Source organism: Coregonus clupeaformis, chromosome 1, assembly GCF_020615455.1.
Source record: "Coregonus clupeaformis isolate EN_2021a chromosome 1, ASM2061545v1, whole genome shotgun sequence".
Lineage (NCBI taxonomy): Eukaryota > Metazoa > Chordata > Actinopteri > Salmoniformes > Salmonidae > Coregonus > Coregonus clupeaformis.
The window spans coordinates 32,773,381-32,796,649 of NC_059192.1; the positions used below are offsets into that span (position 1 = coordinate 32,773,381).

The 23,269-nt window shown below is 41.7% G+C and overlaps 1 protein-coding gene across 1 annotated transcript in view; it reads right to left on the reverse strand.

Moving 5' to 3' along the window:
- The window catches only part of lrp2b (low density lipoprotein receptor-related protein 2b), a 158,885-nt gene that overhangs the window by 6,247 nt on the left and 129,369 nt on the right, over positions 1–23,269 (reverse strand). Inside the window, exons 63-76 of the mRNA XM_045214242.1 lie at positions 20,693–20,809; positions 20,426–20,542; positions 20,015–20,152; positions 11,797–11,919; positions 10,336–10,464; positions 9,281–9,412; positions 5,126–5,251; positions 4,640–4,783; positions 3,698–3,863; positions 3,253–3,381; positions 2,696–2,916; positions 2,001–2,180; positions 1,766–1,885; positions 1,330–1,417 (exon numbers count right to left, since the gene is read on the reverse strand). Of these exons, the coding sequence (XP_045070177.1) occupies positions 1,330–1,417; positions 1,766–1,885; positions 2,001–2,180; positions 2,696–2,916; positions 3,253–3,381; positions 3,698–3,863; positions 4,640–4,783; positions 5,126–5,251; positions 9,281–9,412; positions 10,336–10,464; positions 11,797–11,919; positions 20,015–20,152; positions 20,426–20,542; positions 20,693–20,809 (1,930 nt within the window). The remainder of the gene's footprint in view (positions 1–1,329; positions 1,418–1,765; positions 1,886–2,000; positions 2,181–2,695; positions 2,917–3,252; positions 3,382–3,697; positions 3,864–4,639; positions 4,784–5,125; positions 5,252–9,280; positions 9,413–10,335; positions 10,465–11,796; positions 11,920–20,014; positions 20,153–20,425; positions 20,543–20,692; positions 20,810–23,269) is intronic.

Consider the following 23,269-nt stretch of genomic DNA (forward strand, 5'->3'; position numbering starts at 1 on the left):
ACGACAGTCACTCTAACCTCAGGAGGCTGAAGAAATTCAACCTGTCCCAGAAGGCCCTCACATCGAAAACATAGTGTCGGACTGCATCACAGCCTGGTACGACAACTCCACCGCCGCTGACTGCAAGGCACTACAGAGGGTGGTACGCTCAGCCGAACGCACCATGGGTTGAACACTGCCTGCCCTCCAGGACACCTACAAGTCCAGGTGTCGCAGGAAGGCCAAGAAGTTTATCAGGTACCCCAGCCACCCGAGCCACGGCCTGTTCTCCCCGATTCCATCACTCAGACACGGCCAGTACAGGAGCATCATGGCTAAAACTAACAGACTGGCCAATAGGTTCTACCCAAAGACCATCAGGCTGCTGAATAGCCACCACTAGTCAGCTACCTGCTCTCAATTACATACTCTGTTTGTAAAGTGGTGTTATTTCCTCTGTAATGACAGTTGAGAAATAATTGTTATACTCACATAAAGCTGAGACTCTCCTCTTTTTTAACAACAGTATCAGTAGTTGTTTAAAAAAAACTGTGTCTTTCACACAATTACATTTTGAAATGTTGCTCAACAGTCAGTATGCTTGCACTTGCACAGAATTCATCTCTCCCTTTACTCCATGTTTAAATGAGGGAGCAGGAGTGAGAGCCAGCACAAAACAGTGACAGGGCAGATACATACTTTCATTGCAGGAAGCAGATTAATTCAAGCACATTATTGTTGACCAAATAATGGTTTTAGAGCCCAAATATCTGCAGGAACTTGTGTAGCTTAATCACCGAAATTACAGATGTAAGCAAAATTGCTTCGGTAAGAGGAGGGCAATGTCGGTGTTGGTAATTTTCAGTTTAATGTCTCAGCTCTAGTTAGTGTTGTTGTCTATCAAATTGTATAGGCATATTAGGCTACCTTGCTCTCATCTCTCTCCTCTGGCAAAGGACCGACTCGCACTGGCACGCGCACCTGACGTGCACACACAGACGCGGTTGGATAGCTCTTTTACATCTTGAAAGTGTGCCTCGAGTATTATTTGATGTTCAATTTAGTTTCTTTTTTGCCGCGGTGGCAACAATTAAGCAGCGGCACAATATAACGGAAACACTCTAGTCATCTCAGTCACATTTGTTAAGACCTTTGAAGACTGAATTTAAGACATTTCAGATAAATTCATTTAAGACTTTAATACTTTTTAAGGACCCGTGGACACCCTGCTTCCATGGATGTGTCACTGTCCTAAAATGGACACCATAGTCTGGAAAAATGCAACATGTAGATATTGTGCAGTAATTGTAATGGCACTAATAGGACAAGTTAATGTAACATCCAACTTACATGCACATGGCCTTGTTGTCATCAAAGTAGCATGTTCCGCCATTTATACACTGGCATGGAGGGGGCATGGTGGGTGGGGGGTCAAATCCTGACAGAGGTCAGATTTCAGAGGTTAATACATGGTCAACACCAGTCAACCACAACAATGCACACTACAATATATGGAGCACAATTTCCTTCAAAGTGTTACTTCCTGTTTAAGGTATTACATCATATCCTGTCTTTGCCCAATACTAAAGTTTGGAACAGTGCCTCTCAAAAAAATGTGTATGGTGACCCACCTACAGCCATTCCAATTTTGTTATGGCACACAAAATAGATTGAAAACCTCATGTAGCTAACCACAACAGTCAAACCAAGAGGGACAAGATAGAGATAATTTTCATTTACAATACAAGACAGAGTCATCAGTCCAAGATGGAGGAGGCTATGGTACCTGCATCACAGTCTGTGTTGCTGCCAGAGACAAAGCTGGTTCCCTCAGGGCAGGCGCAGGTGTAGCCTCCAGGTCTGAGCAGACACAAGTGACTGCAGATCCCCTTACAAGGGGTTTTCACTGACACACACACACACACACACACACGTAAACAACAATGTCACTAAAACCTAGACTGCGTTTTAATTGATATCAAATAGGAAACACAGAAGATGTTTGAAGTGTCACTCACTGCCTATGGAGTTGTATCTCTGCTGCTGGTACACACTGATCTGGGTGAGCCAGGGCCCAGCGGTGAGCAGCTTGGTCTTGGTGCCCCGGCCAAACTTGTCCTGCCGGAACACTTCCCCTTTCTCCTGGGTACTCCAGTAAATGTGGTCCTCAAACACACTCACACTGAAAGGGTACCGCACATCTGGGCCCACAGAGACAAACACAGGGGTTAGAAATTACAGGTTACAGATTAGGCCTCCTGTAGCTCAGTTGGTAGAGCATGGCGCTTGCAATGCCAGGGTTGTGGGTTCGATTCCCACGGGGGGCCAGTATGAAAAATGTATGCACTCCCTAACTGTCAGTCGCTCTGGATAAGAGCGTCTGCTAAATGACTAAAATGTCAAATGTAGAGAAGAAAATAGGGTTAGAAACCATGTAATGTACCACCTTAATTTCTGTATATTTTCAGACCTAGAAGTAGTCTAATGTCAAAATGAATCAATTCTCCACAAACTTAGATTGAGTGTAATGCCCCTTTAAAGAATAAAAAAAGAACCCCAAGTTTGAATAGTAAGTCAGCCGACCGTCACAGAGAGGCATGGCAATCGTATAATAGAGTTTTGTACAAGTAAAGCAAACAATTAAAAAATAGACTATTTTCAGGCCCCATGTGTATCCCTCCACTCTATGGTGTATTACTATGCCCTCCAGCCTCACCAATATACAATGCCGTGCGGCGGTCTTCTCCGGAAGGTAGCACCGACTCAATGCGACTCTCCTTGGCATCGGACCAGTAGACCCGGTCACCGTTGGCGTAGTCGATTGACAGGCCTGTGGGCAAACCAAGGCCGTCGGGCACCAGGACATTCCGATGCTGCCCGTCCAACCATGAGTACTCGATCCTGGCCGCGGTTCCGCGGTCCGCCCAGTACAGCATCCTGGATGAAGAAAGGAAAGTGGAAAAGGAAAATGAGGGATAAGTGTTTCACCTACAGTAGATGTATTTTGTAAGGGGCTTTTCAGACGATGTCAGATTTTTTGTCCAAAGAATGCCCAGGTCAACAACAAATATGACCATGTCTCATTCATGACTGCTTGCACATCAATTGTGAAACTGTAGTACTGCGATGATCCGTCAATTTGTAGTTTAAACAAGTTCACATTTTCTATTTGTATGAATTTTTTGGGGACGAGGAAATTGTGAGCCTCTCGAAGCATCATCCACAGCTTCCAATACAAGCCCCAGACTCATTGCAGCCTACAATGCTTCTCACCCCAGTCGAGGATTGACAGCCACAGCCGAGGGTTGGCCAATGTCCGTCTTGACCAGATGCTTCCTGTAGCGCCCATCCAGCATGGCCACCTCTATCCTCTTGACTCTCGAGTCCGCCCAGTACAGGTTCCTATTCACAGGAAAATAAAGAACATGTTTTGTTATGTCCCAAACATGTTATAGCACTGCATATCAAAGTCATTCACAGCCATTAACATCAATATAACAAGTACTGTGTAGATACCACTGCCATGACAATTTCAGTGATCAATATATTAGCTAACAGATTACATGACATTTTCATAAATGTGAACATTTCAGAACTTGAATGAAACACAAAACCACACAGTAGGGGAGTATGCCCAGTTCTGTATTACAAGGGAATCTGAACAACAAACAAACAAACAAATAAATAAATAAATAGAGGTGCAGCCATGCCATTCTACCTTCCGACCCAGTCAACAGCGATGCCATCTGGTGTGGTAATGTATTTGATGCCCAGGTCGACAGCGGCGGCCATATTGTTGCTATTGCCATCCACTGTGGGTATATATGCCCTCTTGATGGCACCTGCCGCATTGTCCTTCCCCTCCACCGTGAAATACACCATACCTGAGAAAGACATGGAGAGCTTAGTCAGCTCTCTTTTAACATAGATACCTTATTTTTGTCAGGATTATTATTTTGCATTATTTAGTCACTTTTGATTATATTGTAAGAATATTCGAAGATAAATACACAACGCAGAGGACTAGTGGTCAATGGAGGACTAGAGGTCAAGAGGGAATTAACGATCAATGGAAATAGTTGTTTTTCAGTTCAACATCTGTTTAGAATTTGTGTAGGGGTTCCAACCAGGGACTCATAGCTACATGTGGCAAGTTCTCATTGGTTCAAATGGTCTATACATTGAGCCTGAAACAGGATACTTGGTATTTGGCCATTGGCCTAATTTGATTGCAAGGAATTCTAATTGGTCAGCCACATGCTAGGCTTGAGGCTATAAACTACATCCTGTCTCTTTGTTCAGTGGAGACAACATTGAGGACATCTACCATCTACTTTCCAGCATAACAACTATGATTAGTTCTCTTTGAATAAATATATTTTTCTCCCCGATTTCCTTTGGGGTCTGTGTTATTGAAGAATAACATCAACTGTTAACAATATTTAGTCACTTTTTGATGATATTGATGATAATTAAGGTTTTCCATGTAAGTTTAACTAACATGTTAAACACGTATTTGAATATGCATTCCTGACTTTGATAAGTAAAGTTTATTTAGAAACATAATGTTTCTTTGTAAAACAAAAAGTGTATTTTTCCTATAATCGCAGCTATTTTGTTTGGGTCATAGGAGACCGCAAATTTTGTCTGTGTGACGTACTGAGTCCAGTGTTGTTGTGGTCCCAGTCATAGTCCAGAGCCATGATGTGCTCCTGCTCCTCGAGGAAGTCATGGTAGGCCTCCGTCTGCAAGTTGAACTTCCGGATACGGATATTCTCTGGGAGCAACAGGAGAGGCCCGGCACCTGGAATAATCAGCTTCAGGTAAGTTTGTGTTGAAGTAGGAAAAGTTTATTTTTAAAGTTTCCCCATAAAAAGTCGATAAATTAATAGCAATTGTAATAATAACAATATTGTTACTATTTGTTCATAATAGTGTATAATATTATGGAGATTATTTTGAACAATTTATAGGCCTCAATTTATAGGCCTACACAGTACTAAAATGAGATAAAACCAACAAACTGTTCATTTGCAAATTAGTCAACTGGTCTTCAATTAGCAAAATACTTAGGAATTAGCATATTTCTAAAGCAAAGCTTTAGGTCTCAGGTCTAAACAACAGTATGGTAGAGGTGTGAACTCACCCTCAGCTTCACACTGGTTGCCATTACCCACTTTGCGGTACCCGGGGGCACACACACACTCGTACCCGCCCTTGGTGTTCTTGCAGACCTGCGGACAAGTCCCATGTACCTCACACTCGTTGATGTCTGGGGAAAATTGAGGTAGAAAGTTAAGTAACTATATTGCTTGTTATTGTTTATAGGGTAGCAAGGTCTCTGTAAACATGGACTTGAATGCTCTTTTCTAAGCAAAACATGTTTTGGACAAAGAATTGACCTATACTGTATACAGTGAGGGAAAAAAGTATTTGATCCCCTGCTGATTTTGTACGTTTGCCCACTGACAAAGAAATGATCAGTCTATAATTTTAATGGTAGGTTTATTTGAACAGTGAGAGACAGAATAACAACAAAAAAATCCAGAAAAACGCATGAAATGTTATAAATTGATTTGCATTTTAATGAGGGAAATAAGTATTTGACCCCCTCTCAATCAGAAAGATTTCTGGCTCCCAGGTGTCTTTTATACAGGTAACGAGCTGAGATTAGGAGCACACTCTTAAAGGGAGTGCTCCTAACCTCAGCTTGTTACCTGTATAAAAGACACCTGTCCACAGAAGCAATCAATCAATCAGATTCCAAACTCTCCACCATGGCCAAGACCAAAGACCTCTCCAAAGATGTCAGGAACAAGATTATAGACCTACACAAGGCTGGAATGGGCTACAAGACCATCGCCAAGCAGCTTGGTGAGAAGGTGACAGCAGTTGGTGCAATTATTCGCAAATGGAAGAAACACAAAAGAACTGTCAATCTCCCTCGGCCTGGGGCTCCATGCAAGATCTCACCTAGTGGAGTTGAAATGATCATGAGAACAGTGAGGAATCAGCCCAGAAGGATCTTGTCAATTATCTCAAGGGAGCTGGGACCATAGTCACCAAGAAAACAATTGGTAACACACTAGAAGGAAGGACTGAAATCCTGCAGCGCCCGCAAGGTCCCCCTGCTCAAGAAAGCACATATACATGCCCGTCTGAAGTTTGAATGAACATCTGAATGATTCAGAGGAGAACTGGGTGAAAGTGATGTGTTCAGATGAGACCAAAATTGAGCTCTTTGGCATCAACTCAACTCGCCGTGTTTGTAGGAGGAGGAATGCTGCCTATGACCCCAAGAACAACATCCCCACGTCAAACATGGAGGTGGAAACATTATGCTTTGGAGGTGTTTTTCTGCTAAGGGGACCGGACAACTTCACTGCATCAAAGGGACGATGGACGGGGCCATGTACCGTCAAATCTTGGGTGAGAACCTCCTTCCCTCAGCCAGGGCATTGAAAATGGGTCGTGGATGGATATTCCAGTATGACAATGACCCAAAACACACAGCCAATGCAACAAAGGAGTGGCTCAAGAAGAAGCACATTAAGGTCCTGGAGTGGCCTAGCCAGTCTCCAGACCTTAATCCCATAGAAATCTGTGGAGGGAGCTGAAGGTTCAAGTTGCCAAACGTCAGCCTCTAAACCTTAATGACTTGGAGAAGATCTGCAAAGAGGAGTGGGACAAAATTCCTCCTGAGATGTGTGCAAACCTGGTGGCCAACTACAAAAAACGTCTGACCTCTGTGATTGCCAACAAGGGTTTTGCCACCAAGTACTAAGTCATGTTTGCAGAGGGGTCAAATAGTTATTTCCCTCATTAAAATGCAAATCAATTTATAACATTTTTGACGTGCGTTTTTCTGGATTTTTTTGTTGTTATTCTGTCTCTCACTGTTCAAATAAACCTACCATTAAAATTATAGACTGATCATGTCTTTGTCAGTGGGCAAACTTACAAAATCAGCAGGGGATCAAATACTTTTTTCCCTCACTGTATAACCACAAAACGGAGTCATACTAATGCTGCTGCTTTTCACAACAAACACTTTGATTTATGTTCTTTCAGAGTGTTATCTAGTCAAGCGTGTAGCTTGTGCTTCGTTGATTGTGTTGCATTGTTTTCAGTCAACAACAACTCTACAAGGAAGAGATGGAATGAAGGCAATGATCCAGTTAATATGATTTGAAATATTCATGTTGTTTATGTCTGTGTAGGTGTAGTGTAAGTTGAATGTTGTTTGTTTAAGTGCATGTCGGAGTGTGTGGTGTGTGTGCGTACAAGCATTAGGGCTGTAGACCGAGAGTCACCAATCGATTAGTCAACATTTTAAAATGTGTATTTTTCCATATATAGACACATCCTATGTGTTTTAATGAAATCAACTATATGCACTGAGCTTGTCTGGTGCTTTAAGCGCTCTGTTTGATTAAATAATTAACCTAAGGTCGATGCCCGCGCCCCGTGGAAAAATTCCCCATACAAATCTGTCAGTTTAAGCTAGAGATATCTAGAGATATCTATTTCTTGCATTGGATGCGTCTCAATCAACCGCATCCACCTATGTAACACTTCCGCAGCTGCGGTGAAAGGTGATAGAACTACAACAGTGTTTGTCAGAACATGAGACAACCCGAAGATCGGTATACTCACAAAATCGTCTATAGTGTCCGAACGGTTTGGCCTACAAACTATTATGACCCCTCTATGGAAAGATGAGAATCTCAGTTTTTCTCTATGACCTCCACAAGCGTCTTGGGACTAATCTGAAGTCGGTACAACCGATCTGGCAACGTCTGTAGCGTCCAAAGGGTTTGGGCTACACACTAATATGACCCATCTGTGTAAAGGTGAGACTCTTGTTTTGCTCTAGGGCGCCCACAGGCCTCAAAAGACTTGTCTGAAGGTCCCACTGTACCCGTTGAGAAAATGTATGGAAGTACAGTATATGGAGACTGTTTAGTGACAAAAATAAGTTTTAAAAAATACAACAAATGTTTCCTGATCTTTCTTACATTTCTCAGATATAGGACAGACACTTCAGAACAAACTTCCTTTAGATTTTGTTTGGGACTATCTATTGTTCCATGTAGTGAATCTGTTATTCAATGTGTTTGTATGGGCTAATAGCAGTAAGGCCAAAAAATAATTTTTCTAATAATTGTTTTAATGTTTTTTTTTTTTTTTTCAGAAATCAAATAGCAAAATGATCCTTGGTATGACCTTCTTAAAACAATTCCATATAGCTTAGAAGTACACCCCCCATTTAAAAATCATGAATGCCTCATATGCGGTGTGGTGACATGTACGAATTATTGATTGATTGATACAGTAGCCTATATACAGTAAGTATTGAAATATAAGCCTAAGTAAATTATGGAATTAAGACTAAACAGGATGTGCTATTAGGCCTACAGCTCGATGGTAGTTATACAAGGCTGCTATAAACTACTAAGCCTACTAATGATAATGGCATTACTTATTCTTATAATGATGATCATAATAATAACAATAACAAGGAGATCAAGAATAGGAGGCTTATTATTATTATAAATATTATTAATAAGTAATTCCAGAGATTAAAAACAGCCGAATTTGTGAAATTGTTTATCCGACATGTTGTGTTGCATGAGGCTTGGTGCTCACGGAATCAGGAGGCTATTAAACAAACAGGCAACACAAGCAGGATCTGTCTTATTTCTGTAGATATAGTATATATGGATGATTTAAAAATACCCAGGCACATTTAACAGTTAGGTTACTGATTATAGACCTAATTATGTTGGGGTTTCCTCTCTCCTCACTTTTCTTAGACAATTAAGGCAGGGGCTGTTTTCTCGTCTCCTAACTCTGCTGCCACATTGTTCTCAACACCAATATGCTGGCTAACTTTGCTATTATGCACATAGCAACATGGTCTAGGAAAAGGCGCCAATTCAACAGCACACTGATGTTTCAGAACCGCGGACAGTGACCGCTATCAAACGAGGGAGAAAGCGCATTTGTTATAAAATAATATTATTTTTATTAGTGTTGTACAATTGTCCTTAACCATATACAATTTCAGTAGCTCATGCCTTAGTGATGGACTTTGCCATCCCCATGGCCTCCACAATTGAGTAGTCCACTCAGACAGGCGCAAATCAGACAGGTGTCTTGTACACCATCATTTATTAATTGTTTGCTACTGTTCGACTAAAGAAATCTCGGTCGACCAACAAACAGCCTATCGACCAAACAATCGACCAGTCGACTAAATGGGGTCAGCCCTAGTGAGCATGTCTCTATATGTGTGTACCTATGCAGTTGAAGGTGCTGTCTGGGTCCACTCTGTATCCGGGTTTACAGGAGCAGATGAAGCCGGTCCCGTTCAGGTTGGTACACTCGTGCTGACACAGTTTCTCCTCACAGGTCCGGTCATGGCCAAAATCTGGAACAGGGCACACAATGGGTCACTTTCTCCATTTGTCTAAATCAGCTTTTGATAATATCACAGTAATAAACAATCATTTGAAGTTAAGGAATCTGGTTCAGGCTATGAAAGTAGAATTAAAGTAAGGTAGATCAGCCTTTCTCAACCCAATCCTCAAGGCCCACCAGTCATTCCATAATTTTGATGTATTCCAACACCAGCACACCCTTTGCTGATTAGTCACTAGTTTCAGTGGTGTTTGAATAGATCAAATATATGGAATTGCCCCGAGGTTGAGAAAGGCTGAGGTAAATAACCTACTTACATTACATAATAGATACTGTGAAGATAGCATCTGCATAAGGATAACGCATCTTCACTTATACATTTTAAATGTGTTAGTTTGTCAAATATGTTGTTTCATTGGGCCCAAATTGTGTTTCCTATCATTCAAACCTTGCTATACATGTACATGTATCATCAACAGTTTCAAGTGTTTGTCTTGTCAGTTTGCGTGTGTTCAGGTGTGTTGATCTTAATTACTGTGTTAATGATTGATCTTTAATTATTGTGTGTCGCTTTAGAATGTGTCTGTTTGAACAGTGTAGGAGAAATACTTCATGAAAGGAGGTAGACATGCTTTTATGCTCTGCAGGAAAGTTTGTTGATTTTATAACCTTTAGCATTGTCTGTATTTTAACCTATTTTTTAACCCATCTGTTTTATAATAAATATTTACAGATTTTGAAAATGTTTCCAGTCCAGTTACTATTTTCATTAACCTCGTAGTGTGCATGGGTACGGCCAGCTCCTTCACAGATACATTGCAGATGATGGTTACTCATTTGTAATGTAACAATTATGTAATACAAATAATTGTGAGCAATGGGTTTTGCTCTCTCAGAAGATTAAATGTTGTGAGAGAGTGATGTTGAACTCACTGCAGCCTATCTCGTCAGTGAGGTCCCCACAGTTGTCATTGTGGTCGCACACATAGGGCAGGGCTACACACTGTCCATTGGTACATTTGAACTCCTGGAGTGTGCAAGGAGCCAGGGTGGGCTCACGGCCTGTAAGGAAACACGCACGGATGAGCACAGACACACACACACACACACACATGCGCGCACACACACACACACACACAAGCATGAACGCAAACACACAGGCACACACACACACACGAATACATAAACACAATCAAAGTTGCATTCCATTCTTAATTTATCTTTTGTCTCATCCTGTTGTACCCCAACGCCCCGCAAAAATATTACAAAACTGCCTCAATTCATAACAACAATACAACAGTAATCTCTTCTAAAAATAATTTGCCTAGATTGATTTTTAAGCTGGATTGTACAACAATCAAACAAATAACGACTTTCTTATCTATAATATTGTTATTTCAATAGTCATAAATGCTTCCCCTCTTGCCTTTCACCCTTAATTTGAGATTAAGTCACTGAGTGCCTGTCCAACTGCACTTTAACATAGAGGGTGATCTAACAATGTCATTATCCATGCAATGTTCGGGAAGATTCCATTGGAAAAAGTACACTGAGTGTACAAAACATGCTCTTTCCATGACATAGACTGACCAGGGGAATCCAAGTGAAAGCTATGATCCCTTAAATCCACTTCAATCAGTGTTGATGAAGGGGAGGAGACAGATTAAACAAGGATTTTTAAGCCTTGAGACAATTGAGACATAGATTGTGTATGTGTGCCATTCAGAGGGTGAATGGGCAAGACAACAGATTTAAGTGCCTTTGAACGGGGTATGGTGGTACTGTAGGTGCCAGGCGCACCGTTTTGAGTGTTTCAAGAACTGCAATGCTGCTGGGTCTTTCATGCTCAATAGTTTCCTGTGTGTATCAAGAATGGTCCACCACCCAAAGGACATCTAGCCAACTTGACACAACTGTGGGAAGCATTGGAGCCAACATGTGCCAGCATCCCTGTGGAATGCTTTCGACACCTTGTAGTCCATGCCCTGACAAATTGAGTCTGTTCTGAGGGCAAAAGTGGGTGCAACGCAATATTAAGGTGTTCCTAATGTTTTGTACACTCAGTGTTTATTGCAATACATTTTCAAATAAAAGGGCTGCGTTCACTGAACCTTAACCTAATGAATATTTGGGTTAGGTCTACGTTCACTCAAACGTAACCATAATATTATTTGCATAAGGGCTACACTCACAAAACCTAAACCCCACTACAGTTTGTATTAGGGCTACTTTAACTAAACCCAGATAAACCCCAATATGTTGCATTCGGGCTATGTTCACTTCATTAAACATCACTACAGGTTGCATAATTTCTGCGTTTACTGAACCTAACCTCCACAACATATTGCATTAGGGCTGCATTTACAAATGTTGCATTGGGGGTACGTTGCTTACAGAGGTCCTCCTTCTCATCACTTCCGTCCCCACAGTCGTCCTTCTGGTTACACAGATTCCCAGAGTAGATGCAGTAGCCGTTAGCACAGCGGAACCTCGAAGGCATCTCACACGTGATGTTCACTGGCAAACAACACCAAAGGAGGAAATAGGTATTAATTCATTTGACAGACGTACACACAAGACTATATTTTTACGGTTATATTGGTTGCCCTGAGCCCTGTACTACGAATTTGGCTTGAGGAGTTAGCGAGGTAACTTTGGTCAACTCTGAGGTAAACACGGGATAACCGGTGACAGGAAAGTGGCTCACCTTTTAGCCAGTAAAATGTATATGGCAACGAATCATTCAGAACTAACCTGCTCTGGGGCAGGCTAACTCAGGGATAATTCCACTTATTCTGAATGAAGGGTTTGAGCCGTGAGTTCAGGACCAATCTAATTAGATTCCCTCCCTCTTGCAAAGAGTGAGTCATCGTCCCATCAGACGACTGATTAAATATTTCATTAATCAAATGTTTTTGTGTGTTAAAAATATAAATATTCAAATACATACAGTGGGGTCTGAAATCATTGACAGCCTTGATAAAGATGAGCAAAAATGACTGTAAAAAACAAACAATTAAAATACTGAGGGCTTTATTTTCAGCTGGCGGTAAGGAAGCGCAAGTGTCAAGTGCATATTAGTTTACAATTTCGTCATGTAAAAACTGGCGCACTGTTATTTTCGGTCACACTTTGTTTGGATAGTCCGGGTAGTCCATCTGTAGATGCTCTACAGATAGTCATACTATCAACAAACTATCTGTTGATAAGCAACTGCTTACTAAGGTTACAGTTAGGGTTAGGTTTAGAATAAGGGTTAAGGATTAAGGTTAGGGTTAGGGTAGGCTAAAGGTTAAGGTTAGTAGATAGTTTGTTGAAATGTTAATGATTGTCTGTAGATAGTCCACCTGTAGATGCTCTACAGACTAGCCAAATAAAGTGTTACTGCATTTTCCAGCCCTTACGCCAGGTTTGGCAATCTACCTGTCTAACATTTGAGGTGTGTCCTTAAAAAGGTGTGCCAACTTCAGTGACACAACTAGGGACTGACCAAAAGCTGGTCTTAGGGGTAACACAATTGGTTATGCCATTGATTTTGCCAGTGGAGGCACACACAGTAGCCTTATGTACATCACCAATGTTTTATGAAAATATAACGTGCAGCAAAACAGTCAGACATTCTGCTTTTTTATTTATATTAGACATTATTTTTGTCCAGCTTATGTGAAACGTTTGGGCTCATTACGTGCAATGCCCATTGCATGAAAGGTATTAGTGACTATAGGAAGCCTGTTTAGGAACATCAAGGTATTTAAAGAGACTGCTTATAGTTTTTTGTTTATCATTTTGTCAAAAAAATGCATCTTCCACTTTCCTCTGTTGGACCTAATTGTCAAATCGTGGGAATTCCGATTGCTGTCCGTGGCGCTGAGTCCGCTTTTTGTTTGGTTAACTTTCACGTGTCAAAGTCACTACCTGCCATATCAACACCAATGGTATGCTATAACAATATATATGTGGAAGCAGTAACGGTGAGTGGACATTCTCCCTTTCTCCTTATATTGGATATTTTTCCAGCTCCTGTGGAAAGTTTGAACGTGCGTAAAACCCTCCATAGTCTAAGTTGTCTTTTAATAGTCGTAATAATATATGCCCACAGGGAGCAATTATGGTGCCTGTAACTGTATTTAGACATAGCCTTTTTAAAACAAGTTGTTTCATTTTATTAGAATTTGATTATACTTATTCAGTGTCTTTTTAGGTCTAATCAATAGTGAATTCAATCTTGCTCATTGACAATGTTTGGCATGTCCATGGCTCAGACATAATGCATTTTACAGTAGGCCTATATCAGTGTGATTGTGATATTAACAATATACACTGCCTTCAGAAAGTATTTACACCCCTTGACTCTTTCCACATTGTTGTGTTACAGCATGACTTTAACATTGATTAAATGTAGATTTTTTTTTGTCACTGGCCTACACACATTACCCCATAATGTGAAAGTGGAATTATGTTTTTGGCTGCATCATGTTATGGATATGCTTGTAATCGTTAAGGACTGGGGAGTTGTTCAAACTAACAAATAAACAGAATGAAGCTAAGCACAGGCAAGGAACACCTGGTTCAGTCTGCTTTCCACCAGACACTGGGAGATGAATTCACCTTTCAGCAGGACAATCAGTGCTTAATTTGTAAATTGGGAGGTCCCGGAACACATAGTGAAAAAAAGTGTCAAACACAACGTAGCAGCCAAGTAGCCTACTATCTCTGGTGGTGAAACGGACAGCACTCTCCAATGTGATAATTAATTCAAAGCATTTTAGACGTCACTGCAGTATGCCCGGATACTTGAGTACAGCTGCGGGGCTTACACAAGCCTAATTTTCTAGACATCAATGTACAGCAACATTTTTAGACAACACTGCAGAACACCCGCCATATGCACACATACTCAGCTGTGGGGCTTACAATACCCACATCTCATATAATTTTCAAGACATCAATGTAGCAGTAGAACAAATAATCACAATATCGGAATATAACTTCAAATAAAATAAATCAATGTAGGCTACAGCAGAACACACGAGAATATATAGGCCTCCTGCCTTTGTGATAATATGAAGCACATATTCAGATTACAAACTTGTGCTGTGAAGGTAAAGGAAAAAAAATGTCCTACCTTAGTTTTCAAAACCTCCCACAATGTCTCTCCCCATGTGAAGTCCATTTAACTCCTGAGTCAACTTCTTGCTCAAAGCCATGAGCGGGCTGTGATGTTTAGCCTCCTTCTAAAGCTGTTCTGAAGTCTCTGGCTGTAGTGCCCATTTTAATTTTTTATTTTGAGTGTTAACCTGTGTGTCCTCTTTAGCCTTGTCTACAAGGCTTGCTGCCACCAAATGCGCCTTGGTTCAGGCATGTTCAAAAAAAATTTTTCTGAGGGCTCTTTGTTGTTAGTTTTTTTTTACGTCTGATGCATGGGATGTTAATTTACTGTACATTCCACCAACTCTTTTGCTAGGTTAATCCCTCCAGTCATTTCTAGACTCAAGCTCCCTACCTTTTTTCATGTTGTACAGCCAAACTTTGAATTCTGCATGACAAGCCAGGGGTTATACGTTTGCTTGTTCTTGAACTGCAAATTCCACCTGCTCCGAGCACTTAGTCGGTGGATGTAATGCCCCCCAGCTCCCCGTCTCCCTCTCCCACTGGGTCTGACTCGCTAGTATGCCCACTAGCTAGTGGAGGTGCCGGTGGTGATGCTGAACTGGCGGGATTAGCATCGCCATCATGAACAGTTTGCCCCTCACTCCTCTCCTCCGGCACTGACAGTTCTCTGGCTCGTTCTGGGTTCGATTCACCATCTTTCTCTGGATTTTTGGACTTGAAAAATGTCAAACTCGATTGTCTTTTATCCATTTTTTATTTGCCTTTCCCACGATTCAAATTCAGTACGGAGTAGACTAGACTAGGCTACGTGACGTGATTACGTAGGGACCTCTTCACTAGCTTACCACCACTACCAAGACCTGTGTCAAGATCAGTTACTTACCCCACTGGCCCTCCCCATAACCTCTATGTAGAAATAAGAGAGCAGGTCTTGAATCAGTGTGGCAGGATAGGATGATTACATAGAAGGATCACCGCGCTTTTACATGATGGTCTTTCTGGGGGGCGGGAGAAATAACGAGGAGGCAACTTGATTGAATGCTAATCGCTTTTACTAGAATGTCTACAGTGTAAACAGTGAAATAATTAATAAATCATGCCGCGAGAGGTACCGGATCTGGGCAAATAGGTGCCGGAACAAACAAGTCTGAGAGGTGCCTGAACCTGTTCCGGCAGGATCCGGCTCAAATTAATCACTGACTGTATTATGTTTGTTCCTTTGAATAATGACAAGGTTGAACTACTTTTAATAAATTCTAGCTAGCAATGTCCTTGTGTAGCCATGCAAGGCATACTTCAACTCCCCCCTCGCATAGCCTGCTGGGTAACGTAGTCTTCATGTTATTAACACGTAACAACACAGACTGGACAATAACCTAAACACAAGGCCAAAACTACACTGGAGTTGCTTACCAAGAAGACAATGAATGTTCCTGAGTGGCCGAGTTATAGTTTTGACTTAAATCTGCTTGAAAAGCTATGGCAATAATTTTGAAAAGAATAATGGACAAAATATTGTAATATTGTACAATCCATGTGTGCGAAGCGCTTAGAGACTTACCCAGACAGACTCACAGCTGTAATCACTGCCAAAGGTGATTCTAACATGCATTGACTTATGTAAATTCGATTTCTGTATTTAATTTTCAATACATTTGCAAACATTCAAAAAACATGTTATCACTTTGTCATTATGGGGTATTGTGTTTAGATGGGTGAGAGAGAAAAATATATTTAATCCATTTAGAATTTAGGCTGTAACAACAAGTCTAGGGGTATGAATCTTTTCTGAAGGCACTTTATTTCCGTATTGAAACCATGCAATTACTGTTCAAAAACATGTTGAACATATTTAACAAATAGGCATGGGATAGGCCTACATTGTGTTATTTTGTTTCTGTAGGCTATTTAACAAACAAGGCTATATTCGAATTGATGACAACGCAATACATAAGGTACTGTAAATACACAACTTGGAGGAGCAACCACATATTTAGCCATGGAGCATGTTCTGATTGGCCAGTGAGGGGTCAAGCCTCGACTTGTTTATTCATCTGCGCCCATAATTCTGGTTGTGAAAATAGTTGTAAAAAAATGTACACACCCCCGAACCTATAGCGCTACCACCAGCGCTAAGATTGACCAACGAGTTAGGTTTGTTAAAATAGAGCCCAGAGCTATATTGTATGCACCAAAACCATGAAATTATATTCTTTAGTTTTGTACAAATACAATTGCTCAGAGCAAGAGATTTTGTTTAACAAGTAAAACTTTTTTCCTCAAAAAAGGTAGGGGTAAAAATTGACACCCCCATAAAAAAATAATAATAATTGGCCTTTACTACTATAACCTATAGAAACGCATCTGATCAAAGAACCAGTTCCAATCCAAGTGCCAATGCTGTTTAGCAAACTCCAGGCGTTCACATTTGTTGGATGAAATGAAAATAAAGATCTTCGGCCTAGCACACCAGTGGTGGGTTTGGCGTTGAAATGACAATGCATGAGCAGAAAAGAACCACATACCTACTGTAAAATATGGTGGTGGCTGTTTGATGTTATGGGACTTCTAATAGCCCATTTCACACCATAGCTGGATGAATTTGCAGGTGAACTTTTCTTTAATTTTGGCAAAATGGTAAATGTGGCACTGACTTACACATTAATTGATGTTTCAGCATTGTCTCAATGAAGAGTTTGGCGCTGGTCTAGCCAAATGCGACATGTACAGTTGAAGTCAGAAGTTTACATACACCTTAGCCAAATATATTTAAACTCAGCTTTTCACAATTCCTGACATTTAATCCTAGTAAAAAATCCATGTTTTAGGTCAGTTAGGATCACCACTTTATTTTAAGAATGTGAAATGTCAGCTTTTATTTCTTTCATCACATTCCCAGTGGGTCAGAAGTTTACATATACTCAATTAGTATTTGGTAGCATTGCCTTTAAATTGTTTAACTTGGTCAAACGTTTTGGGTAGCCTTCCACAAGCTTCCCACAATAAGTTGGGTGAATTTTGGCCTATTCCTCCTGACAGAGCTGGTGTAACTGAGTCAGGTTTGTAGGCCTCCTTGCTCGCACACGCTTTTTCAGTTCTGCCCACACATTTTCTATAGGATTAAGGTCAAGGCTTTGTGTTGGACACTCCAATACCTTGACTTTGTTGTCCTTAAGCCATTTTGCCACAACTTTGGAAGTATGCTTGGGGTCATTGTCCATTTGGAAGACCCATTTACGACCAAGCTTTAACTTCCTGACTGATGTCTTGAGATGTTGCTTCAATATATCCACGTAAGGTTCCTTCCTCATGATGCCATCTATTTTGTGAAGTGCACCAGTCCCTCCTGCAGTAAAGCACCCCTCACAGCATGAGGCTGCCACCCCCGTGCCTCACGGTTGGGAGGGTGTTCTTCGGCTTGCAAGACACCCCCTTTTTCCTCCAAACATAACAATGGTCATTATGGCCAAATAGTTCAATTTTTGGTTCATCAGAACAGAGGACATTTCTCCAAAAAGTACGATCTTTGTCCCCATGTGCAGTTGTAAACCGTAGTCTGTCTTTTTTATGGCGGTTTTGGAGCAGTGGCTTTTTCCTTGCTGAGCAGCCTTTCAGGTTATGTCGATATAGGACTCGTTTTACTGTGGATATAGATACTTTTGTACCTGTTTCCTCCAGCATCTTCACAAGGTCATTTGCTGTTGTTCTGGGATTGAGTTGCACTTTTCGCACCAAAGTACGTTCATCTCTAGGAGACAGAATGCGTTCCTGAGCGGTATGACGGCTGCGTGGTCCCATGGTGTTTATACTTGCGTACTATTGTTTGTACAGATGAACGTGGTACCTTCAGGCATTTAGAAATTGCTCCCAAGGATGAACCAGACTTGTGGAGGTCTACAATGTTTTTTCTGAGGTCATGGCTGATTTCTTTTGATTTTCCCATGATGTCAAGCAAAAAGGCACTGAGTTTGAAAGTAGGTCTTGAAATACATCCACAGGTACACATCCAATTGACTCAAATGATAGCCCACGAAGATCTCCTCCACTGCACGAGCCCGAGGGGGCGACAAACCGGACAGGAAGATCACGTCAGTGACTCAACACACTCAAGTGATGACATAATTTTTTGGAATTTACCAAGCTGTTTAAAGGCACAGTCAATTTAGTGTATGTAAACTTCTGACCCACTGGAATTGTGATACAGTGAATTATGAGTGAAATAATCTGTCTAAACAATTGTTGGAAAAATTACTTGTGTCATGCACAAAGTAGATGTGCTAAGCGACTTGCCAAAACTATAGTTTGTTATCAAGAAATTTGTGGAGTGGTTGAAAAACAAGTTTTAATGACTCCAACCTAAGTGTATGTAAACTTCCGACTTCAACTGTACGTGCAGTTTCATTCCCGGCTCGAGCAGGCTTGAGTAGGTAGCGGGTGCATGATCAATATCTACCTTCATAACATTCCTGAGTGGCGCAGTGGTCTAAGGCACTGCATCGCAGTGCTAACTGTGCCACTAGAGATCCTGGTTCGAATCCAGGCTCTGTCGCCGCCGGCCGCGACCGGGAGACTCATGGGCGGCGCACAATTGGCCCAGCGTCGTCCAGGGTAGGGGAGGGAATGGCCGGCAGGGATGTAGCTCAGTTGATCGAGCATGGCGTTTGCAACGCCAGGGTTGTGGGTTCGATTCCCACGGGGGGCCAGTATAAAAAAATAATATGTATTCACTAACTGTAAGTCGCTCTGGATAAGAGCGTCTGCTAAATGACTAAAATGTAAAAAAAATAACATGGATTAAGCCTGTGCTGGAATGTGAAGCTAACTGAAGTTACCTAAATTCCGAAAAGCCTGAGTACATCAACTTGATTCGTAGTATACCCCTCAGGTAAGAACATAAAGGTAAACTAAATTAACATTCTGTGAAAATCCTATATGTTTTTATGTTAAAGGTCAATTCCACCACTTTCAACCTTATATTCATTATCTCTCATATGTGAAAGTGGCACATTTCAAAAATTTGTATTAAAAAAATAAAAGTGCAATTTGATGATGTTATAAACATTTTAAAAACAGTGATTTTAAAACACTATGAGATTCACAATGACAAGGGGAGCAAGAAAATGCCCTTCCCCTGGCTAAAAACCTCATTGCAGGTTTTGAAAATTACTGTTTTTAAACTTTTAATCCTACTCGATGATGTCAGAGTAGGACTTAAGGTCCTTTCTTCTTATATTTTTAACCAAAGAAAGTAGAAACGTGCCGTTTTCACATTATATGTACATATTATGTAGACACTGGTATTATGATGGAGATAATGAATATGCGGTTGAAAAGTGGTGGAATTGCCCTTTAAGTAGTCTGCCATGAAAAGGAGACCAGAAGACAACATAACCAAATGAATGCCATCATGTTAGAGAGAGAGTGTGTGTGTGTGTGTGTGTGTGTGTGTGTGTGTGAGCACTTGCATGTGTGTGTGTGTGTGTGTGTGTGTGTGTCTTACAACATAATATGAGCTCCTCATCGGAACGGTCTCCACAGTCGTTGTTGCCGTCACACACCCAGTTCTCATACACACATAGCTTGTTCGCACACTGGAACTGGTGGTTGGGACACCAGCGGCCCCCTGGGTAACGGGTCGCTATGGTTTGGGGAAAAAGTAGGGAGTGAGAGATGTATTTGCACAACTTTTTTTTATAGCGAAATGGCTAGCATTGGTGTAGTGAAATGGCTAGTGTTGGAGCAGTGAAATGGCTAGTACAGGTGTGGCAAAATGGCTAGCATTGGTACAGCAAAATGGCTGGTAAAGGTGTATTGAAATGGCTAGCATTGGTTAAACAAAATAGCGAAACGGCTAGCATTGGGGTAGCGAAATGGCTCACTAACTGAAACAGTTCCTCTTGTAGAGACTTACGACAGGAGCTCTCGTCAGAGATGTCCAGGCAGTCTGGTCGTCCGTCGCATTTAAGAGCGGCGGGGATACAGTGACCCGACAGACACTGGAAATACCCAGGACGACACGTCTGCAACTCTGTGTGAGAGGAAGGTAGAGTGACCAGGTGAATATGTGTGTGTGTGTGTGTGTGTGTGTGTGTGTGTGAGAGAGAGAGAGAGACTGAGAGAAAAGAGAGCGAGAAAGTGGGAGTAGAGAGAGGAGAGGAGAGATAGTCGTCCATCTCACCACAGTCGCGCTCATCCGAGTTGTCCCCACAGTCGTTGTCATGGTCACAAACCCAGTTTCCAGGTATGCACTGCTGGTTGTCACAGCGATACTCGCTCTCCGAGCACGGCCTTGGCACTATGAATGAACACACACACACGCAGACACAGGAACTCTTCACTGTTTGTCTCTTTACACTCTACATTGAAGGATTATATGGTTACGGAGGTGATCCAGCGATCATACACTGTTTACCAGGGGGCAGTAAAGGCTAATCTGAAGATGGTGCTGGCTAAGGCAAAAACTGGCGAGTGTAGAGAGTATAGGGATATTGTTATCCACGTCGGCACCAACGATGTTAGGATGAAACAGTCAGAGGTCACCAAGAGCAACATAGCTTCAGCGTGTAAATTAGCTAGAAAAATGTGTCGGCATTGAGTAATTTTCTCTGGCCCCCTCCCAGTTAGGGTGAGTGATGAGCTCTACAGCAGAGTCTCACAACTCAATCGCTGTTTGAAAACTGTTTTCTGCACCTCCCAAAAAATAGAATTTGTAGATAATTGGCCCTCATTCTGGGACTTTGTTTGTGGGACCCACAAACAGGACCAAGCCTGGCATGCTGAGGATGGAAGGACTCCATCCTAGCTGGAGGGGTGCTCTCATCTTATCTACCAACATAGAGAGGGCTCTAACTCCTCTAGCTCCACGATGAGATAGGGTGCAGGCCAGGCAGCAGGCTTTTAGCCAGCCTGCCAGCTTAGTGGAGTCTGCAACTAGCACAGACAGTGTAGTCAGCTCAGCTATCCCCATTGAGACCGTGTCTGTGCCTAGATCTAGGTTGAGCAAAACTAAACATGGCGGTGTTTGCCTTAGCAATCTCACTGGAATAAAGACCTCCTCCATTCCTATCATTATTGAAAGAGATTGTGATCTCACATCTAAAAATAGGGCTACTTAATATTAGATCCCTCACTTCCAAGGCAGTTATGGTCAATGAACTAAATCACTGATCATAATCTTGATGTGATTGGCCTGACTGAAATATGGCTTAAACCTGATGAATTTACTGTGTTAAATGAGGCCTCTCCTTCTGCTTACACTAGTGACCATATGCCCCCGCGCATCCCGCAAAGGCAGAGGTGTTGCTAACATTTACGATAGCAAAAGTCAATGTTCATCTTTTGAGCTTCTAGTCATGAAATCTATGCAGCCTACTCAATCCCTTTATATAGCTACTGTTTACAGGCCTCCTGGGCCGTATACAGAATTCCTCATTGAGTTCCCTGAATTCCTATCGGACCTTGTAATAATAATAATAAGCCATTTAGCAGACGCTTTTATCCAAAGCGACTTACAGTCATGCGTGCATACATTTTTTTTGTGTATGGGTGGTCCCGGGGATCGAACCCACTACCTTAGCGTTACAAGCGCCGTGCTCTACCAGCTGAGCTACAGAGGACTTGTAGTCATGGCAGATAATATTATTTTGTCCAACATGTCTCCGGAACTACTCATTGCCACAGTCATACCCTGTATCTAGTTTTGTCCCGTGGAATAAATATTGTGGTCTAAATGTTTTTCCTCATAACCCTGGACTATCGGACCACCATCTTATATAACGTTTGCAATCACAACATATAATCTGCTCAGAACACAACCAAGGACCATCAAAAGCCGTGCTATAAATTCTCGGACAACCCAAAGATTCCTAGAGGCCCTTCCAGACTCCCTCCACCTACTCAAGGACGTCGGAGTACAAAAATCAGTTAGCGACCTAACTGAGGATCAACATTTAACCTTGTGTAATACCCTAGATGCAGTCGCACCCCTAAAAACAAAAAACATTTTTGTCACAAGAAACTAGCTCCCTGGTATACAGAAAATACCCGAGCCCCGAAGCAAGCCTCCAGAAAATTGGAACGGAAATGGCACTCCACCAAACTGGAAGTCTTCCTACTAGCTTGGAAAGAAAGTACAGAGCAATATCGAAGAGCCCTCACTGCTGCTCGATCATCCTATTTTTTCCAACCTAATTGAGGAGAATAAGAACAATCCAAAATGTATATTTGATACTGTCGCAAAGCTAACTAAAAAGCAGCATTCCCCAAGAGAGGATGCCTTTCACTTCAGCTGTCACGGATTAGACTACTGCAATGCTCTACTCTCCGGCTACCCAGATAAAGCACTAAATAAACTTTGGTTAGTGCTGAACACGGCTGCTAGAATCTTGACTAGAACCAAAAATGTTGATCATATTACTCCAGTGCTAGCCTCTCTACACTGGCTTCCTGTTAAGGCTAGGGCTGATTTCAAGGTTTTACTGCTAACCTACAAAGTGTTACATGGGCTTTCTCCTACCTATCTCTCCGGTTTGGTCCTGCCGTACATACCTACACATACACTACGGTCACAAGACGCAGGCCTCCTTATTGTCCCTAGAATTTCTAAGCAAACAGCAGGAGGCAGGGCTTTCTCCTATAGAGCAACATTTTTATGGAATGGTCTGCCTACGCAGACTCGGTCTCGACCTTTAAGTCTTTACCGAAGACTCATCTCTTCAGTAGGTCCTATGATTGAGTGTAGTCTGGCCAAGGGGTG